Here is a 21,790-nt window from a genome sequence, read left to right as displayed (position 1 = left end):
GATTAGCTCCAGAACAGTGCATAGAGAGCTTCATGGAATGGGTTTCCATGGCCGAGCAGCTGCATCCAAGCTTTACTTCACCGAGTGCAATGCAAATGGTTGGATGCTGTGGTGTAAAGCACGCTGCCAATGGACTCTAGAGCAGTGGAGACGTGTACTCTGGAGTGACAAATAACACTTCTCCATCTGGCAATCCGATGGATGTGTCTGGGTGTGGTGGTTGCCAGGAGAACTGTGCTTGTCTGACTGCATTGTGCCAAATGTAAAGTTTAGTGTAGGGAGGATTATGGTGTGGGGTTGCCTTTCAGGAGTTGGGCTCAGCCCCTTAGTTCCAGTGTAAGGAACTCTTAGTGCTTCAGCATACTAAGACATTTTGGACAATTCATGCTCCCAATTTTGTGGGAACAGTTTGGGGATGACCCCTTCCTGTTCCAACATGACTGCACACAAGTGCACAAAGCAAGGACCATAAAGACATGGATGAGTGAGATGTGGAAGAACTTGACTGGCCTGCACAGAGTCCTGACCTCAAATCAGTAGAACACCTTCTTGTCCAACATCAGTGTCTAACCTCACAAATGTGCTTCTGGAAGAATGGTGAAAAATTCCCACAAACAAACTCCTAAAGCTTGTGGAAAGCCTTCCCAGAAGAGATGAAGCTGTTATAGCTGCAAAGGGTTGGCATATCATATGGAGACGAGTGAATACTTTTGGCAGTATAGTGTCACTTTTGTTAAAGCCCTTGAATTAAAGCTGAAAGTCTGCACTTCAATCACATTTTTCATTTAAAATCCATGATAGTGGTGTACAGGGGCAAATTTATAAAAATTGCATCTGTGTCCAAAAACATATGGACCGAACTTTGGTGTTAAATACTATAATATAGTATAGCATAACATAGTACAGTGCAGTATCATGTTTAATGATTTCATATATTGCTATGTCATATTGTATTGTAGCATATTGTATAGTATTTTGATTTTGTTCCTTCCCATAACCCAAACTTTCTTAGTTCACGTTTGAATTTTTTAAAATTGTATCTCTTTAGTTCAATTAGTTGGACTGGAGTAGTTTCTTGAATTAAGTTTAAGGAATATATATATATATATATATATATATATATATATATATATATATATATATATATATATATATATATATATATATATATATATATATATATATATATATATATATAAGCATTGGGTATTTTACACTATTGGATTAAATAATTATAATCTCAGTTTTGACCAGGTTAAGTGTGAAAATTATTTTTGCCATCAAGCAGTCATACAGTATAGTATAGTATACGTTGTATTGTGGTATAACATGGTAATATCAAATGCAAGTATACATTACATACAGAATATTCAGGATATAGACTAATAAGTTAATTTGCTGCAGATAGAAGAGGCTGTAAATAGAAGCTGAAGCTTTCTGGAACTGGCACTGAGTAAAGTGGAAAATGTTGATATTCTCAGGCGCAAGCTCCAAGCTTAACCTGGGGTTTACCCTGTTTTCTTGTCTCATCATCTCCATCATCTGTTTTAATGTTTGTTTGTTTTTTGTTATTATATGTTAACATATATATTTACACGTAAATTATCTTGCATTCTACTATTTTTGCGACCCTGCTACATCTGTTTGTTCTTACACCGTTCTTGCCTTCTCGGTTAAATTCCAGTTTCTATTTTTTTCTGTTTTAGCGTGGACTCTAAAATATCTTACTTGTCTGCACTGAGATTTAAAAAGATCAGATTTAGTGAAATCCAGCATGCCTGCTCCTACGTGCATTTTGAATGAGGCTAGTAGTGATATTTGCGTATAACAGAGGCACCTCCTCCCTCCCATTGGACAATGTGTACGTGAGGGCGTGGCAAGGAAAGATGAGAGTTGCAAATCCATGCCCTTACTGGGAAGACATGGAGCGCTATGGACACAGTCTACACGAATCTGATAGGAATCTCAACTAAAGACATCAATATTTCTCCAGTTTGGAAACAAACGATTTGAGAGACTGAGAGGAAAGAAAGGGTGGCCCGATTGAGGATGGAGTGTGCATTTGACGCACAGAATCTGATCTCCATTTCTTTGAGGAAAATCCAAAGCTCCAGGACGCAGAGAGGAGGCATCAAGCTCCACAAGAACTTACTGGTAACGTACGTACTGAGAAACGCCAGGCAGTTTTACATGAGCAAAAACTTGTCGCAGATGCAGAGGACGAATCCGTACGAGGATGTAGCTGTTGTCCATGAAAGGCAAGAATATCTTGAACTGACGGGGAGCTTCACGGAGTTGGCTGATGACTTCTACTGCAACTTTACTGGGGGTGAGTCGGACACTTGGCACTGCGGAGCGCACCAGCCCAACGGTCAGCCTGCAGAGGTGGCGCACCAAGGCGCATCTGCCTGCGCAATGGATTCACCAAGTGACTCTGACCTCATGGTTTCGGACGCCTGTTGGAGCTGTGCGGACAAATCCACCTGGGAGTTATCTATCCCGAACACACAAGCCAACCAAAAGACTGTCCTGGACTTGGACACCCATGTGGTGACTACTGTCACGAATGGATACTTCCACACAGACTGTTGCGCGCAGCCAAAACAGCCGCAGGGCGCGCAGTGCTACACTAAGAAGCGAAAGATAGACATAAGTTATCATATTGTTGATCCAGAGTTTTATTTGCCAGACTTTGCGCCAGTACCATGTAAAAGAATGAGGAATGATGATGATTCACATTCAGACTCTGACCAGTTGGACAGCACAAACATCTCCAACCTGATCTCGGTGCTGGGCTCAGGTGGACTATCTGAGTTTGTGAGTTGGCAGCAGACGGACCTTGAGCAAATATTCGCCACTCAAACAATTTGTTTAAAACACACGCTGTTAACGGGCAGCGGCTGGACCAGAGCAATCGAAGCATTTTGATATGTATGACTTATTTTCCCTTTGTATCGTTTTATTTTGTTGCTTTTAAATAAATCATGACACGACTGCAATTCTCTGACTTTTTATACAAAATTAGCGCTGAAATGATATAGAATGGCCACATGCATTTTTATTACTTTTGCACACTGACAGTTATCGTGCCAGTTGATATCATTTGTTCACGGTATGAATTAATTGTACCATTTATTTAAATATTATTTTGTGGTGATATTTTATTTTCGTTTTGCGGGGAAACCGGAGTCATTGATTTGTATTTCCTGGAGAAATAAGTGAACGCTGTTTCTCCGGAAAGATGTTGGACGACTACCACCATGTGGCCACAGAAGATCTGTGCAGCCCGGTGCAACAGCTCAACGAGAAATATACTTATTATGTAAATATATTATTTATATCAGGGCCTGCTTTGATTGATCAATAAAATTAACAGTCTAAAAACACAAATGCATTGGCTTGAAATTATAATTTCTGATCCCGATGACTTAGAAAGAGTGCGCAGCCTTCAGCTTAGAAGTACAGATTTTTGTTTTTTTATTCCTTTTATTATTTTCTTACATTTATCATAATTTTACTAACCTTTTGGTTTAGAATATGTAATTTCCTAACATATTAACCGGAAGTAAAAGATAAATGCTTAACAGTAGCTCTTATGGAGCATTAGAATCAACTTTCTCATAAAAAATGAATGAACTGAGGAAGTTTTGATGTGCGGAAAGGTATTGTGTAATTACTTGTTTTGAAACAGCAGCCTCGCGTGTGCCAAACTCCACCTAGAAAAACACTTTTCGTGGAGAGAGAGCGCTTGTTTTGCCTGGTGTATCCGAGGGGGGGCGGACAGCTGAGCACAGTGAGCTTGTCCTTGAGACATGACTGCCCGAGGGTTTCCCATCTATATTCCCGGGACAGTCCGAGTCTTTAGCGCGACCGTCTGACAAGATGCTGGGTGTTTTTGTCAGAGCCGCGGTGAGTCTTTTTTTTTAAACGTGTATTTTATGTGCGTGATAAGAAGCGCAGTAGCGCTACGTTTAGTTTTACGACCTCTGGTCGTGCGAAGAGGGAGGGGCGCTATGCAGGATAGCAACAATGTGGTAATAGTAGGTTAAAATTTTACTTAGGCTCACCCGACGTGTGCTTTCAAATTGTGCCTTACGGCGGAACATAACGGAGTGTTTCTAGTTTACATAATGTTAGCTTAGCGTAGCATACAGTAACTTCGTGTTAGCTCAGTGGCTATGCTGCAAACATCAGAAACAGCGACATAACGGCAGTTTTAATAGATTCAGATCCCTCCCCCCTTCATCCCCCCTCTCCCCCTCCTCCAGTATTATCCGCAATCATGTATGTTTTCTGTCGTGGTGTGCAGTAATTACATTTTTTTTTAAAGTCACTTTATTTTGATAGCGCTAACCGGAAGTTTGTTATTGTTTTCCAGCTTCACACGAGTATGTCTATATTTTCCAACCATTACGTATTTATTCATCCTTATTTAGAGTCATATTAAATCATATCGGATCCCATCTATTTTTTTTTTAATCTGGTCAGTAAATCACGTAAAGACGTAATATTGATGTTTTTGTTGTAGCTCCCATCCGAAGGTTCAACTGTGGCGACCTATTTTTAAACCGGCAGAGACTAACACCAGTTAGCTTCAGTCGGTTGTTTTGGTGTCCGTTTTCATGCACCAAATCATCATCTCACTGTAAAGCACAAGCCTGTCTAAATAATTTAACGTTGTTCACCTGAAACTGGTTCTTGCTTAAACCTGATTGCACCAAGTTATTTATGTTTGCAGTCTTCGGTTGCATACACTTAACAACATGTTGACACTTGAGGTTAAAGAGATTCAATTAATCTGCAGGTTTAACAAGCTCCAGAGAGATTATCAGTAAGATTACATTTCAGCATTCACACACGTGTATGACTGTATTGAGCTATTTATATATTTAACAGTCTGTTAGGCTACAAAATTGAGCCACTTAAAACAGCTGGCACTTTCTGGATTTCCTTTTCTAATACTCTGCATTTGTTATGTGTAATAACAGAAGTGCTTAACTTAAGTTGTTGTCTTATAGCTGCGGCCAGGTATGGTGAAGCCATGTCGCCTAGTCAGACCAGTAACGCAGATCCTAGCAAGGCCCCTGACGCACCAAGAGGGTTTGCCTAAACTACCTGTGCCACCCTTGAAGCAAACGTGTGAGCGCTACCTCGCAGCTCTGGAGCCCATCGTCAGTGAGGAGGAGATGGAACACACCAGGCAGGTGGTACAAGAGTTCCTCAAGGGTGGTGTAGGAGAAAGGCTTCAAAAGGGACTGGAACGACGGGCACGCAAGACGGATAACTGGGTAGATATTTGGATTTGATAGAAGCAGTCCGCACTGAGTCTTTTGTAGTTACATACACAAAAATGAATTTGACTGCAAATTAAAGCAATCCTTTTGTTGTATTCGTCTGACTACGGCTGTGTTTATGTAGTTGTCAGAATGGTGGATGCAGATGGCCTACCTGGATTGCCGTATGCCGGTGGCAGTTTATACCAGCCCTGGAGTGGTCCTGCCCCAAATGCATTTTCAAGATCGTCAAGGACAAATGAGGTGAGAAACCAGTATGCGCTCACAGTATCAAAACTGCTTATCACAATGATCACAGGTCTGCAAACACTTAGAAGACAAGCCAGTACTTGTAATGAGTGCTGTAAATTTGCAGTGCACCAGCTGTACCAGTTATAAAACTTAATTGTCTGAATATAAGCGCAGCCATTAAGCTGTTTTCAAAAGTGATTTACTTTGTGTTGAAGTTACAGTACAAGCTCATTTTAAGCTGACCTTTGCACAGTCTTCCCTCCACATGCTGGCTATTTAAAGCCCCAGGGCTGCTCATACCATTGCTCAGCTGTTTTTGACTACGGTGACCCATGGGATATGCAGTGAACATAGTGGCACCATAGAGATGTAGTGAATAATGATGATGATGATAAAAATATAGATGAGACTCTAGTAAAGCCAGTGCTTATTTTTACTTTCAGGGAACAAGGACTGGCATTTTCCTGCGTTTGTCTCCTTTCATAGTTGATGACTCATTTTGTTCCACCTTGTGATTTTGTGCCCTTTATATGAACACTAGCTTTGGAGCATTGATACAAAATAAAGCACAGGCTGTTTATTATGTATAGTAATATGCAATATTATTTTTTTTTATTTTTTATTTTTTTTTGCAGGTTTGCTGCCAAACTAATTTCAGGAGTTTTGGACTTTAAAAAAATGATTGACACGTGAGTTTGCCTGAACTCAATACAAACATTATACTGTTGTGGCAATAAGCTCATTATCACCATGACTTGCAGTTTGTTTTTAAAACTGCAAATGAATAATATTAGGTCCTGTGCTGTAGTCAGACTCTGCCTGTAGAGTATTTGAGTGGGAAGCCGCTGTGTATGGACCAGTATTACCAGATCCTGTCCTCCTGTCGTATTCCTGGACCAAAGAGAGATACTGTTGTAAATCACGCCAGAGGAAAAACACCTCCGACTCACATCACCGTGGTCCACAACTTCCAGGTACTCTAGATTGGATTGCTGTTCTTCCTTTTTGCACTTCTTTGCATTTCTAAAGCACCTGATATTTTTTTTTTGTTTTTTATGTCATTATGGAGAAAAAAAAAACCCTTAATCTGTTACTAAATCAGCTTGGCTTTTTTTTCACAGTTTTTTGTCCTAGATGTGTACAACAGCGATGGCACACCACTAACAGTGGATCAGATTTACATGCAGTTGGAGAAGATCTGGAACTCCTCTTTGCAGACTAACAAAGAACCGGTTGGCATCCTTACATCGCAGCACCGCAACACCTGGGGAAAAGCCTATAATAACCTGATTAAGGGTGAGCAAAAGCCGCAGTATCAGCCAGATGTATTCTCTAGAGAGAAAGCATTTTTTTTAATACCCCCTGTCGAAAGACGGGACTTATTATGTGATCACCCATGCTGGGCGGGCGTCCGGGCGGTGTCCATTGAAGTGTCTGCTCAGTAACTTGAGAACCATTTGGCCTGCACTTACCAGACTTCATGGGTAGATAGCTTATGGCCAAACAAGGTTGGGATTATGTATGGGGGTCACTGTGTCAGGGTCATATGGCTAAATCAGGTTTAGGAAATGGTTTGAAGGATTTTGATGAAACCTTGCATGATTATTCTCCATATCGGGGTTATGCAGATATCAGCTCCTGGAGGTCAATGTCAAAAGTCAAGGTCACATAATTTAAAATCTTTGTTTTTTATGCAATGACAGGGTTAGTACAGTGCGATGAGCGCATTTTTCCCAGCTAGGTGGCGCTCTTGTTAGAAAATTTGTGATTCACAGGTTTGTTGTTTGGTTCTGCTCAGACAGGACGAATAAGGAGTCGGTCCGTGCCATCCAGAAAAGTATTTTTACAGTTTGTTTGGATGCTCCAATGCTGCGGGTGTCTGATGAGCTATATCTGAGCCGTGTGGCTGCCCAGATGCTGCATGGAGGAGGAGCTCGCTGGAACAGCGGCAACCGCTGGTTTGATAAGACATTACAGGTCAGTTTAAGAGAACATAATGAGTTGAGGATCTAAAGTAATAAGCAGGACTCTGGCACTGGTTGAGAATTTGAATGTACTTGCAAATTGTCCTCAGTTCATTGTTGGTGAAGACGGTACATGTGGACTGGTGTATGAGCATGCACCTGCTGAGGGTCCACCCATTGTGTTTCTCATCGATTACGTTGTTAAATACATGTAAGTTTGTTTCAGATTTTAGACGAGTGTTTTTCTCATTTATAATGAGCTCACTCTGACTCGGTGTCACATTTTCTCAACAGGCAGAGGACTGAATTCATTCGCTCTCCCATGGTTCCCCTGGCCATGCCCCAGAAGCTGCGTTTCAACATTACACCGGAGGTCAAGAGAGATATTGAGAAGGCCAAACAAAATATGAACATGTATGTCATGCTGTGCAGTCAGAATGCACATTTTTGTTGTTTAGGCTTTGATTTTCTTTAACTCCGTCTTATCTTGGTTTCATTAGAATGGTGCAGGACTTGGATGTGAAAGTGCTTGTGTTTTCTCACTTTGGAAAAAATGTGCCAAAGCAACATAAGCTCAGTCCAGATGCCTTTGTGCAAATGGCTCTCCAGCTTGCGTACTTCAGGTAAGAAGTCCCCTCATGTAGTGGAAAATATCCCGTGAGACACAGACACCACTTTATGATACACTTTTTTCCTACATTTTTCAACCCAGGATCTATAATATTTGCTGCTCTACTTATGAGAGTGCTTCCTTAAGAATGTTCAAATATGGGCGAACAGATGCGATCCGCTCAACTACTGTAGACTCCTTTAAATTTGTCCAGGCAATGCAAGACCCAGCTAAACAGGTACTATTAAAAATAATTGGGATTTTATAACAGATATGACGTGTACAACATGTGAGACTTAAAACTGAGCGGTAAATGTTCCCAGCAGAGCTCGGAGACGCTGGCACTGCTGCAGAAGGCCGTTGAGACGCATAAAGAAAACACGTACAATGTGAGTGCCGGAGGTGATCAGTTTATAAAAAAATAAAAATAAAAAATCACTTGATAAATATCAGTGTAATGTGTTTACCTTTTCTTTTTCAGGCAATTCATGGGCAGGCCATTGACAGACACCTCCTCGGTCTCAAGAGGCAGAGTATAGAAGACCTGACCTCTATACCTGAGATATTTATGGACACCTCTTATGCTGTGGCTAATCATTATAATCTCTCCACCAGCCAGGTATATTTGCCTCTTAAGAAAACCCACATTCTGTTATTACTTAGCAAATGATAATGTGTTGTAATATTTGTTTACTTGCCTATTTGCCCTCATCCCTCCTGTCTCGGCATCCAGGTTGGCTCCAAGACAGACTGCGTGATGTGCTTTGGTCCAATGGTGCCAGATGGCTATGGAGTGTGTTACAATCCCATGGATGAGCACATCAACATCGCCATCACAGCCTTTAACAGCTGCGAGGAGACAAATGCTGCCAACTTTGCCGAGGCTGTAGAGGAAGCACTGTTGGACATGAGAGCTCTCTTGGAAGACACAGCTACAGCCAAGCAGTGATCCCATACAGGAACCTGGCATGGTGTTTTTGTGCCCCGCTGGGGTGGTATGGAGAGCTGGAACTGAACTTGGAACAATGCCACACTGACACAGACATGCAGTGTACTGAGTGTGTTGGAGCTAAAGGGGAAAACCTGTTTTCAAAGGGATTGTGGGAAGTGTAATGTGTGACTGTCAATGTACTGCCTTCAAGATATATATATAGATGTGTGTGTGTGTGTGTGTGAACTTTACATGAGCATCGTTTGCTAGTTGTAATGGTATAAATATGTTATGCTTTTTTATACTTATACAGCAGTTCGGTGTGCTATCTTCCACATGACTGTCCTTGCTTAATTTAAAAGATTTTGCGTGCTTTGGTTTGTTTGTTTATTTCAGGTCAAAATAATTTGCATATAGTTACAACAGTCAAAAACCAATATTATTTAAAGATCCTTTTTCATTTGACCCTCATTTGAAGGTATAATATGCAGTTACGAATCACAAGAACTGTGTGGTGGCGAGTAAATGTGCAGGGACGCAGCCTTCTACCTGTAATTTCTTACTTCAGGGGTGTAACCGTTGCACAGAGGGTGCGCGGTCTCTGACCATCAGCTCCGAATCTGAGGGTAGGCCTCTATAAAAACGCAGAACAAGGGGTGTTACTGTTGCTGTCTTTTTTCTCTGCTCTCTGTGTCATGGATACGTAAAGAAGCCTGTTTGACGGTGGGCCTGAGTGGAGCCAGAGGCAACAGCAGCCATCGTGGAGCATGCGCTTCAGGTGCATTCACACGAAACCCAGCAATGCAGCACCTCCCTTCACAGTAGTGCTTTAGAGGAAAAGTGCAGTGAAACCATCACGTTATCACAAATAACATTTCATTTCACAGCTATTTGATTCACAGCTTTGTTCTCGTTAACGCCGCTCCTTTTCACCTTTTCACCTTTTTAGCTCGCTTGAACGCCGCTGCTCCCTCAGGTTTTGTGGAGCCAGGGAGGAGGGGCCAAATATAAGTGTTGTGTTTATGAAGATAACCAATAACTGCTGCATATTATACCTTTAACTCTTTCTTCTCAACAGAGCAGAAGTAAACCGTGTCGAAGCAGTTAATATCTGACATCAAAGACGCATAAATGAATATTGAGCTCTGAAGCTCCCTTTGGAATGCAGGTAGTCTCCATGAAATTCAACCTCAGCCATATTTCCAGACGAGTGCCACTGAAACAGCTGGTTGCCTTTAAACACGTTGGTCTTTAACACATCCATGTCTCGGATCTGAACAACACAAGAACATTGCAGTAGTTACACTTGTGCACTTTTTTCCCCTATGAAATATGCAGCGTATTGAATCGACATGTTAGAGAGCTTGTTCGCACCATAATGTATGTAGACTGGGAGTTTGTGGTGTTGAATACTAATCCTATGTGTACTGCTTGGATTCTGATCTTCACTGAGGGAGGGGCATTGACGAGCACTCGACAGGTGTGGTTAGTGCTGGATGTTATTGGATTCTCAAACACACCGCTGGGGGAGAACAGCTGAATGTCGCAATCTGAGGGGCAAATATGAAGCAGATTGGATCTTTGGTTAACAAGTTATCAGTGGTGAAGTCTATATGCAGTGACAATTGAATTTACAATTGCCTAACAAGTAGTATTGCAGCTGTGAATTGATTATTCATAGCTACAATTTCACATCCTTACCACCTACATGGGTATTACAAAACAGCACCAGCTGAAAATCTAAAACAGTCTCAGTCCATCAAAAGCAAAAACAAAGACATGCAGTATTCTCATCTGAAGTTATTTATTTGCAGGGTCTTTGTGTTTGATTGCATTAGAATGCGGAAGTATTCTCACAACTTCATACAATACTGCGCAAAAGTCTTGAGCCACTCCTTATATATATATATATATATATATATATATATATATATATATATATATATATATATATAGCTAGGACAACAGGAAATAGGCGCAACAATTTATTGAAGATGTGCAAAATTACATACAAATACAGCATATAAGGCAAAAACAGAGTTTGTACATTTCTAACAAGTTTTGGTGTGACCACCTTTGTTCTTCAACACAGCCTGAACTCTTTTAGGCAGCTTTCTTGTAATTTCTTTTAGTCTTCAGGCTTTTTGAAGGAGATTCAAAACTCTTTGGATGTCGGCTCCACCATGTTTTACAGATGGCTGCAGACACTCACTGTTGTACCTCTTCCGATGACTTCTCTACATATTGACAATGATTTGAACTAAAAATGTCTGATTTGGATTCATCACTCCATCAGACCTCTTGCCACTGATTTTCAGTCCAATTCTTGTGTAATTTGGCGTACCTCAGGCTTTTCTCCCTGTTTCCCTTCCTTAAGAATGGTTTCTTCACAGTCACCCTTCCACTGAGTCCATTTCTGATGAGACATCTCTCAGGTATTAAGTAGCATAACAACAAAACCATTCCTCTGAAAATGGTCAGGTACATGGACTTAAATGAGTGACATAGCAGCAAATAGCCAAAGAAAAACATTAGAAGACCTCCAGAAAGCCTGGAGAACGATTGCTTATACCACTTCAAAAAATTACAAGAAAGTCTTTGGAAGCAAAATATAAAGAAATAAGGGGTGGCTCAAAGCTTTTGTACAGTCCTGAAAATTCAGTTTTGAACCCTGATGTCACAGTAGGCTCCAACACTCAGAGCCTCAGTGGTTGCTGCATCCATTCAAACAGCAAATGAAGGATTCTCTTTCATACATCATATTCCTGTCATGCTGTGCGACAAATTCGAGCTGTCTTACCTTGATGGTGGCTCCTCTTCTTATTTTTCTGTGAACTGTACGTAAACACAACCCCGTTCCCTGGACTGAGCAGATTTTGCCGCACCAGAAGGACATTTGTTCTGGTGGTCAGTTCACTACCTGCCACATGTGTGCACTTCCTCACAAATGCCAGTCGGTCAAAAAATGCCACATACTCCTCTGTAAACACACGTGCAGCTATGTTTACTTTTCTGTAGCAGCCTTAAGAAGTAGAATTAGTTACATAATTTAATATAACCTACTTTTTCTGCAGTCCAGGGAGCTGGCTACCACTCTAATGTGAATGACCTCATCCAGGGGTCGACCTATAGATACCGTGCAGCGATTTGTCACATTGGTCAAATCCACTGTTCCTGATTCCTCCAGCAGTAGCTGTCCACATGCACCTGGACAGGAGAAGATGCTGTTAGAATAATAATAATAATGTTCTACCTTCAGTTCTTGATGAGCTCTTAAAGTATTTATGCCTGCTAACTTGATTTATGGGTTGGAGTGAGCATTGTGGTAGTCATTTGAGTCACTGGGATGGCAATGGCCTCTGTTGGACTGGGAGGTAGTTGGCCCATTCCACTCTGGGCCATGTTTTTATGGCTCAGAGGGGAATGCAGGAGAGTGGGTGTGTCTGATGTGGATGGCACATCTCTGCAGCTGCCCATGTAGCAGACCTGGATGGTGATTGGCTTGGGCATGTGCATGCAAAGCAGTGGGCTGAGGGGCTCTGGCTTAGAGGGGCCCATGCAGGACACAGCTCTGGATTGGATACCATATCCACAGGATACTGAACACTTGAGAGGAACACAAAATGAATAAGACAAGGGCATGTGACAATGTTAACAACATCATGCTTAAAGAGATGTTAATATTAGTGTACAATAATCAGTATTCAGCAAAGTAGTGGACAGGGGAGCAAAAAAAAAACATGGGCACAAAAGATAAAAATGGACTTGCACACTGATAGCTTAAATATTTTATCCCACATCTGTCTATTAACCATTCACATCTACTCTCTTCATAATCCATTTCATTCTTTTCTTCTTATGATTTGTACCTGGCTCCATGGCTTCACCTCCCACCTGAAGGTACACACTTGCACCAAGCAGGGCACTGTGATGGCTGGTTTGACAGTTGTCTGGCAGTTTTCCTCTGCCACCACACTCTCTTTCCCATGTATGAATTGGACACAAGACACAATCCTCTGAGCTACACCCAGGTCACAGGAGACAGAGCAGGGCGAAGTCCTGATTACCTTCCACCTGGACAAGCGACAGAGGTGGTGAGATGATTTTGCCGTCACTAAACTGGATTTCAGATGTGCATTTGTGCGACTTACCTTGCTGGGCAGCTGTGAGTGTTACATGATACCACTGCTGTGGGTTTGTTAAAGTCACTGCACTCTGAATCTTCCACAACCTCCTCCTCCCCTTCTGCTTCTCGAGCACAGTACAGCACCCTGTTTGCCACCCCTCCTCCACATGTAACACTGCAGACTCCTTGCTTAGAGCGCCACCTGGTTGTTATAAGAAATATAGAGCTGTAATTTTAAAATGCTTATTTTAAATAGCTGTATCGTACTTATGCATTGTTAATATAGTGTCTCACATAGGAGGGCAGGGTGAAGTGCTGCATATCTCAGACTTAGGATGAGGTTTAGTAGAAGCATCGCAGTGGAAGTCAGGCACTCCCAGTGTGGTTTGATGGTCCACACAAGAAAACCACACCTGCAGGGTTCCTACATCACATAACCAGTGGGCTTTGAGCTACTATATAAGAGTAGACAGTGTTCCTTATGAGTTAAGGAGGACTTACCATTACCGCAGGTCTTTGAACACTGGCTAATAACGGGGCTCCACACATAAACACGAGGCTGACTAGAGCGTGGTAACAAACCAGACTTTAGGATGGGTTGTTCCTGGTCAAAAAAGACAATGTTTGTAGGGATGCTTCACATTTTTAAAAGACAGCGGGACTGAAGTTATTGTTGATTTTACCTTTCGCTCAGATTCCCACCCAATGGGACACACGTCTACCACGCAGGGCACAGAATCAGGTGGTTTAATCAGCTTTGAACATAAGCTTTGATCGACTTCAACAATCACGCCATCTTCAGGTCGGACACACGATATGATCCGTTTGGCTTCTCCTGGCCCACAGATTGCTGAACAATCCCCTGGCTCTGACACGTGCCATCTGTAAACACGCGTAAGAAGGATTTCACATAAAAACTCCATTTGAGACAGAAGAATTACAGTGCAAAACCTTCATACTGTGTGATCAGAGGATCAGCCGCACCCTTAATATTAAATAACTTTGAATCTAATGATCAGCATTACAATGCAGACATCATACCTGGCAGGGCAGTGCTGGAGATTACATTTTTCAACAGTTTGCGGAGCCGTATCAGGTGGGCATTCGGAATCCGAAACCTTTACCACATCAGATCCATGTTTCTGAACACACCTCACAGGACGCACTCTTTCTCCCCCACCACAGGAAGCGCTACAAGGCCCAAACTTCCCTGCAGTCCATCTGTAAAATAGTACGTTTCTCATGTACTGGTTTGTGCTGAGCTGTGTATGTCAAAGGAAGTTGAGCATGAACCCAACCTGGGGGGACAGGGTGCAAGATGGCAGGCTGTGTAGAGTGCTGTGGTCGGAGGAGGTGTCACACAGTCATGCTCCTCCAAAGGTTTGTTGGTATCTTCATCTACACAGACATAAACATGCCTCTGAGCACCTGTTGAGCAGTGAAAGGTAGAAGAGTCAAATGTTTTACATGACCTTGGATTCAAGTTGTAAAATCCATCTGCTCTCCAAACAAGAAATCGAACACTATAAGGTCTCTCAAGGTATCTAATGATCCCTGTCATCCCGGATATATTTTGTGACTTTCATTATGACTCTTCATTGAGTTATTTACCTGAGCCACAAGAGACAGAGCAGGGTGTTGTGAAATTGGACCATTTGCCTTTAGGTATGACATCCGTTAGGCTGCTGTTTCTCTCAGGCACGTAGAACTGGTAGCTGATGTTTGGATTTGTTTTTTCCCCATATTCTTTTCCATATTTGCGATAGATCTACAGTAAGAAAAAAAATCATTATAAATGCCTTAAGTTGCATGAATGGTTACAATGTTACAAGAATTCTTGAATAACATTGAATAATGTTTCATTTCTCCACACCTGTATTTTTATCTCCTGTTGCAGAGGCCCAGGCACGAACAGCTCTTCCATCTCAGGCAAAAGGTCAGGTGTCAGATGGATTCGGTACTCAAGGCGGTTTTCATCCAGCGGGGAAGGGTGGGTTGTATTCAGAGCCAAGCTGCCCGTTCCGGATACAATGTACTTTTCTCCAGCCTTTACAGCTGTGGGTGCAAAGTTTTAGTTCGTGTTAATGTGATCTTATAGAAATGTAAATCTCGCATCCAGTGATGCTACTCACCCATGTGAGTGAAGAGAGGCGCCTTGTTAACAATATGAACCTGTGTGGAATTCACTGGCACAGAGAGAAAGGTGGTGTACTCTGAAACACAAAACACTGATTTATAATGCATGGAGGACAATACAAAAAAAAAAAACATCCACACCCCAAAGGCACTTAATTTCCTGTCATATAAGATTTTAAAAAGCAGGAAAGCATCATATTTGCTTTACAAATTTGTTAAATGAACGTGTTCAACAGTTGCACTCCATTAGTTACCTCTGGCCTGACCACCACTGTAGGAGTCAGATATTAATCTGCAGGATGATCCATTTCCACCACACACCCCACAGATATCCCTTACTTTCCCAGAGTGCAGGACACCATCACAGCCAAACAGCTGATCAGAGACAAAAGAGCACAAAAAGAAGAAGAAGAAGAAGAAGAAGAAGAAGAAGAAAGAGCTTTATTTGTCACATACATTTACATGCAGTGAAATTCATTCTCTGCATTTAACCCATCACACACATGGAGTATGTAGTACACACAGCACAGCATGGAGCAGGGGGCAGCCAAAGGGCGCCCGGGGAGCAACCTGGGGGGGTGGGCTTGCTCAGGGACCCACAGTGATGCCAGCCCGAGGATTTGAACCAGGGTCCTCTCAGTGACGAACCCTCTTCTTCTCCCCTAGGCCACCACTCCTTTTTTTTTTTTTTTTTTTTTTTTTTTTTTTTTTTTTTTAGAAAAAGTGTGATATGGCATCTGATCGTTGATATATTTAGTCCCGTTAACCCATCCCTACCTGGCATTTGCCTCTTAGACAAGCAGCCGCAGCACCAAAGGGAGGTGGGCTGTCTGTCTCACAGCGAGTGCCATCCACAAACTGAGAGCCACGGCTCACTATGAAGTTTTCTCCATCTGACTGGCACATATATCTGCACTGTTCATCCCCTGGTTATAAGAAGAAGAAGAAATGTTAGCTGTACATTTTTTTTCCCCTTTACATCTAAAGAAAAAAAATCAAGTTTTCTTAGACCCACCCTGCGTAAAGCCTAATGCAGGGATCCATGTGTAGAAGGAGGCCCTGTTTGTCAGCAAGTAGAGGGGATGGGTATCTGTTTGGGAACACTGCTCTGCCATGAAATCCAGCTGAGTGCTCTCACAAGGCTACAATAAGGTAGATAGTAAGAAAAGTGTTATTATCTCCTAATAATCTATTGACAGGTTTGTACCTCCAAGCCCAAATTACAGTAGGAAAAACACAGGTTGTAAACTAATAATAAAACTCTTTCAAAAGTGGGTACAATGTTCCATTGATTAAACAATATTGACCTACTGTATGTGGGCCCCTTGCAAACATAAGCACTTACTTGCTGGTTACAAAGTTCAGCCTCAATATCTGGGCCCTCACAATCATTCCCTCCAAACGCAGGTCTAAAAATTAGACACGAAAGACCAAAAATCACACATGTTCTTAAGAAGAAGTTCAGCACCGTGTTTGACTGATGCTTGCAATGCATTTTTTAACCTTGGGTTGTTGCATTGCCGTGTATGAAGTGTGACTCCACCACCACATGTCCTCGAGCAGGAAGAAAACTCAGACCAGCTGGACCAGGAGCCGTGAACCACATCAGGAGAGCTGAGATCATCTGGATGCACACAGTGCCCCTTCAGACACCACTAGAAAAGAGGATAGCGTCTCGTGAAAAGCATGCTACGGTTTTTGAAAATAATGAGTCTCTGGGTAAAGTGCCTGCAGAGCAGTACCTGATTAGGAGCACACTCTGTCCCATCCAGCAGTGGGACTAGGAGGCGTTTGCAGGAGCTATCATCATCAGGATTGATGTGACAAGACAAAAAACGACAAGCTGGCTGATGGAAAAGGAAAACAATATTAACAAACTGAAAAGGCGGCTATGTGAATTTCTTGTTGTTTCAAGCTGGTGACGTACCAGGTCAGGATTGGAGAAAGAGCAGGCTCTTGCACTGCTACCAAAAGCTATACGACACTGGTCATCCACACCGTAGTAGAGCCCAGGCTTCCAGTCTTGTAAGGGGCCTTCCATTGCAGGGAGATCTTTGACACATTCAGCCTTCCCTTCACTGGGAATACCAATGCACGAGAAAGCCCATTCCCAAACTGCTGACATTACATTACACTGAAAGACTTACCATAAAATTAAGTTTTAAGGACTGACCTCTGTGGCAGATATAAAGACATGACTGACAGATGAAATATTCAATAGTGCCAGGTGTGCATGATGAATGGAAGATATTTTCTTGCACAGCTGCTCTGAACAGGTCGGCCCACCTGAAGAATGTAAGAAGCTGCTGTCTGCTGCAGGGAGACCAGGTCAAATCCACACTGTTGTAGCCTCCGTCAGAGGCCATCATGAAGCCACTCCTGCTGCAGGTGTTTCCTACTCCGTCATGGTTGATTCCAAAGCTGGGTGAAATACAATCAAGCATAAAAGATGTTAAAGTAACCATATTATAGGGTGCTCTTAGCATCCAGTTGTGAAGAGATGACATTTCCCCGAAGGTGACATTTAAAGGTATTTTCAAATTGCCAGGAATACCAGTGAAAACAATTATGGTAAAACAGTCATGAAGCACGTAAAGCATCATTCAAACTGTCAATCACAGTCCAGTATAGTGACTGTTACGAGATGAATTAAACTGCACGGTACCATTAAAGCTTTTTAATGGGTCTGTGATTTCTGAACAATTTCTTGGAAACACTGAAAACATTTCCTGGAAATACACAAATTGATCTTTGACTGAAAACTGAAAGAAACGCTCACTTAAAGAAAAAAAAAAGAAATTGAATTACATAGTTTTGATCATTTGAAAATTACAGAAGCAATAAGACATTGCCTCAATTGGCCAAATCTATAAACTAAAACATACACTATATTGCCAAATGCATTTGCTTGTCATAACTTCACATGCATATGAACTTGAGTGACATCCCATTCTTAATCCATAGGGTTTAATATGATATCAGCCCACCCCTTGCAGCTATAACAGCTTCATCTCTTCTAGGAATGCTTTCCACAAACTTTAGGAGTGTGTTTATGGGAATTTTTGACCATTCTTCCAGAAGCATATTTGTGAGGTTAGACACTGATGTTGGAGGAGAAGGCCTGGCTCACAGTCTCTGCCCTAATTCATCCCAAAGGTGTTCTATCGGGTTGAAGTCAGGAGAGGCCAGTCAAGTTCTTCCAAACCAAACTCGCTCATCCATGTCTTTATGGTGTGCAGTCATGTTGGAACAGGAAGGGGTCATCCCCAAACTGTTCCCACAAAATTTTGAGCATGAAATTGTCCAAACTGTCTTGGTATGTTGAAGCATTAAGAGTTCCTTTCATTAGAACTAAGGGCCGAGCCCAACTCCTGAAAGGCAATCCCACACCATCATCCCCCCCTCCACCAAACTTTACACTTGGCACAGTGCAGTCAGACAAGTACCATTCTCCTGGCATTACCAAACACAGAATCATCCATTGGATTGCCAGATGGAGAAGCATGATTCATCACTTCAGAGAACACGTCTCCACTGCTCTAGAGTCCAGTGGCAGCCTGCCTTAAATGTCTGCATCCGACACTTTGCATTGCACTTGGTGATGTAAGGCTTGGATGCAGCTGCTCGGCCATGGAAACCCATTCCATGAAGCTCTCTATGCACTGTTCTTGAGCTAATCTGAAGGCCACATGAAGTTTGGAGGTATGAAGTGATTGACTCTGCAGAAAGTTGGTGACCTCTGCACACTATGTGCCTCAGCATCCACTGACACTGCTCTCTGATTTTATGTGGCCTAACACTTCGTGGCTGAGTTGCTGTCGTTCCCAATCACTTCTACTTTGTTATAATACTACTAATATCTGACTGCGGAGTGAGAAGTGAGGAAATTTCATGACTGGACATGTTGCACAGGTGGCATCCTATCATGGTACCACACTGGAATTCACTGAGCTCCTGAGAGTGACCCATCCTTTCACAAATGTTTGTAGAAGCATTCTGCATGCCTAGGTGCTTGGGTTTATACACCTGTGGCCATAGAAGTGATTGAAACACTTGAATTAAATAATTTGGATGGTTGAGTGAATACTTTTGGTAATATAGTGTATATTATAGGTCCTGTAGATTATCTGACTCTCTTTTACCTGTGGCCAATTTCATGAGCGATGGTGATTCCCAGGTCGAAGCCTGTGTCCTCTGTGATCACACAACTCCATTCACTGGAGCAAGCCCCACCAAGCTGTGCTACTCCCCTGACCTGCTTGTTTCCATCAGGCAGCACCAGGTCATACCTGATTGCGATGGTAAAGTAAAAAAACAGTTTACTTATCTGAAAGATAATAAAACATCCACTTATAAAGCAGCCAGATACACATAGATAACATACCTTGTAATGTACAGCAGAAGATCTGCATGTAGTGGGTCTGTGTCATTTGAAGGGTTAATCCTTCTGCCCCAGTCACACACACTTCTTAGAGAAGAGGTGATATTGGTAGACAGTTGGATCTCTGGCTAGAAGAGGGCAAAAAGTAGCCAAAGAAGTAGGCCACACTCAGGTGAAATTACAGTTATAATAATGTTGCTCACATTTAGAGTCAATATGGAAAACAGCAGCAACTTAATAGCTATACATGTACACTAAGTTACACAAACACTGTAGGACTACACCTAATATTTAGCCATTTGTGACTCTATAATGAGCTGGAGGTTTAACAGGAAGCCACTTACCTCTGGCTCTGACAGGATGATCATGCGGACCAGGTGCACCCTCATGTTGGCGCCCAGGGTCATGTCTCTCAACAGCTCTGAGGCCTGGATGGAAATTTCTAATATAAGTCAAATTATTATATCTCATCATGTTGAGTGTAATGGGGCTATAGCGTTGCAGAGCACTTATACCAGACCACACTATGAAAAGAGTTCAGGTATATCTTCAAAACAGATTTCTCTCTATGACTTGTTGGTTTTAACACCTCTTTCATTACTTGTTGGTTCCTCCTTATAACATCCTCACAGTTCCATTCACAGATTGTCCTAGGAACCATTCCCATCCTTTAGCTGTAACTTTGTGTGCATATTTGTGACCAGACTTACAATGTTGAGGTTGGTGAGGATGTATCTTTCTGTGTCCTGCCTGTGGACCTGCTGGACATCAGGCCCCACCACTACCAGTAGTTCCAGATGGGTGATATCAGGTATCACAGCTGACCGACGCAGCCGCTCACTCACTGCGAGCAAGAAGAAAACAGTGCAGACACAGAATGATAACTTGACTATGCGCCAGCAGTTATACGTGAAAATGAAAAAGTTCTCATTGCATTATATGTGTTTTCAAACTTCCACTGACACCCATACCTGAGGAATCAGAAGAACCAGGATAGGAAACTACTCTCAGATTGGCGGAGTGATGAAAAGGCTTTTAAAAAGAACAACAACAACAACAAAAAAACATTTAAACTTTGTTTACATTTAGTATTTTTAATCCTGTGTAACTAAATTTAGATATGTGGGTCAAATACTAAAAGAACACGGAACTACTTTAAGGATTTTTGCTTGTTAGTGGTCATCATGTAAATCCAGTAAACCGTAGTTATGGCTCTCTGCACCTTGTGGGTTTTCACAGGATGATAAACAGCTTAAAGTTGAAGAGTTCAATGGACTCTGCAGAAGTTCCGAGCAGTGGAATGACTAACCGCAGTGCTCCTGCTCACCCGCAGCTTTCCACCTACCTTTTCCAGTGGAGAAATCATTAGAGCGCTCAAGCCAGGCCGCAGCAGCAGACAGAACAGAGTCATAAAAAACATGTTTCCCTTCTTCCTGTGTGTCTGCCTACTCTGCTTTAACACCAGGACAATATGTGATCCTCCTACTCAGGCAGGAGCGAGCCAAGAGCCTCTGAGTATCTGTTTATGTAAACAGTAGGGACAAAGTTGATGAGTGTCACACGTCATTTTCTGTTTTTTTCTTTTTTTCTTTTTAGAGACCAGGAGGACAGCTCTTATTGGTTGGCTTTTTTAGTGTGTGCTATGACTAATATGTGTCATTTCTTGCCTTTTGTCACTGACTGATAAAAGCTATGACAACCCACTGACACTTTTGTTTTTGTAGTGATGGTAGCTTCCATGCTTTATTTAGTAACCAAAATCTACCTTTAGACCCCCCCCACCCCACACACACAAACACACACAGAAACACACATACACCGATATTCATAGGCCAGACATTAACTTAATTCTGCTGCATTTATTATAAATAATCGTGCAGGTTGTTACCTGTTGTAGCCATTAGAGGGCACACATGATCCTGTGGATGAAATGAAACTAACTGGAAGGGAACAGGAGCATAAGGGATACTCCGCAGGAATGTAACAAAATAACATCCCTCATGTCCATGACAGAGATAAAAACCAGTGTTAAGCTGCTTATTTGGAGGGCAGAAGATTCACAGTGTAAGCAATAAAACAACTAAATCTAAGCAACACTAGACAATCTATTAACGGTG

The 21,790-nt window shown here is 42.1% G+C and overlaps 3 protein-coding genes across 4 annotated transcripts; 2 read left to right on the top strand and 1 right to left on the bottom strand.

Annotated features, from left to right (window-relative positions):
- The first annotated feature begins 2,033 nt into the window (after positions 1 to 2,033).
- LOC115785978 (immediate early response gene 5-like protein) lies at positions 2,034 to 3,355 on the top strand. Its single transcript, XM_030737945.1, has one exon. It carries the CDS (start codon positions 2,050 to 2,052, stop codon positions 2,926 to 2,928), a length of 879 nt encoding a protein of 292 aa, XP_030593805.1. The 5' UTR covers positions 2,034 to 2,049; the 3' UTR covers positions 2,929 to 3,355.
- A 385-nt stretch (positions 3,356 to 3,740) lies between these two features.
- LOC115785698 (carnitine O-acetyltransferase) lies at positions 3,741 to 9,685 on the top strand. Its single transcript, XM_030737497.1, has 14 exons — positions 3,741 to 3,909; positions 5,019 to 5,288; positions 5,419 to 5,537; positions 6,161 to 6,214; positions 6,334 to 6,499; positions 6,647 to 6,821; positions 7,324 to 7,502; positions 7,600 to 7,700; positions 7,784 to 7,903; positions 7,990 to 8,112; positions 8,202 to 8,337; positions 8,426 to 8,488; positions 8,581 to 8,718; positions 8,833 to 9,685. Exons 1-14 carry the CDS (start codon positions 3,883 to 3,885, stop codon positions 9,046 to 9,048), a joined length of 1,887 nt encoding a protein of 628 aa, XP_030593357.1. The 5' UTR covers positions 3,741 to 3,882; the 3' UTR covers positions 9,049 to 9,685.
- On the bottom strand, positions 9,679 to 21,371 carry adamts13 (ADAM metallopeptidase with thrombospondin type 1 motif, 13). 2 transcript variants are annotated; one of them, XM_030737494.1, is made up of 29 exons: positions 21,019 to 21,371; positions 20,645 to 20,705; positions 20,384 to 20,517; positions 20,018 to 20,101; positions 19,677 to 19,801; positions 19,435 to 19,581; positions 17,579 to 17,713; positions 17,220 to 17,370; positions 17,035 to 17,139; positions 16,796 to 16,947; positions 16,638 to 16,701; positions 16,308 to 16,434; positions 16,070 to 16,218; positions 15,547 to 15,667; positions 15,289 to 15,369; positions 15,030 to 15,211; positions 14,768 to 14,924; positions 14,455 to 14,584; positions 14,198 to 14,377; positions 13,840 to 14,038; positions 13,658 to 13,760; positions 13,451 to 13,580; positions 13,182 to 13,358; positions 12,900 to 13,104; positions 12,327 to 12,636; positions 12,094 to 12,237; positions 11,831 to 12,010; positions 10,405 to 10,580; positions 9,679 to 10,303 (listed from the first exon to the last, which is right to left on the bottom strand). In XM_030737494.1, the coding sequence occupies exons 1-29, from the start codon at positions 21,091 to 21,093 to the stop codon at positions 10,148 to 10,150; spliced, it is 4,140 nt and encodes a 1,379-aa protein (XP_030593354.1). In that variant the 5' UTR covers positions 21,094 to 21,371; the 3' UTR covers positions 9,679 to 10,147. The 2 variants fall into 2 exon arrangements, with proteins under 2 accessions (XP_030593354.1, XP_030593356.1); XM_030737496.1 differs by lacking the exons at positions 17,579 to 17,713; positions 19,435 to 19,581; positions 19,677 to 19,801; ... (2 more) ...; positions 20,645 to 20,705; positions 21,019 to 21,371 and adding an exon at positions 17,466 to 17,570.
- Positions 21,372 to 21,790: the final 419 nt, after the last annotated feature.

This window comes from Archocentrus centrarchus, chromosome 9 (assembly GCF_007364275.1).
Source record: "Archocentrus centrarchus isolate MPI-CPG fArcCen1 chromosome 9, fArcCen1, whole genome shotgun sequence".
Taxonomy (NCBI): domain Eukaryota; kingdom Metazoa; phylum Chordata; class Actinopteri; order Cichliformes; family Cichlidae; genus Archocentrus; species Archocentrus centrarchus.
This window is presented reverse-complemented; position numbering and strand designations above follow the sequence as displayed.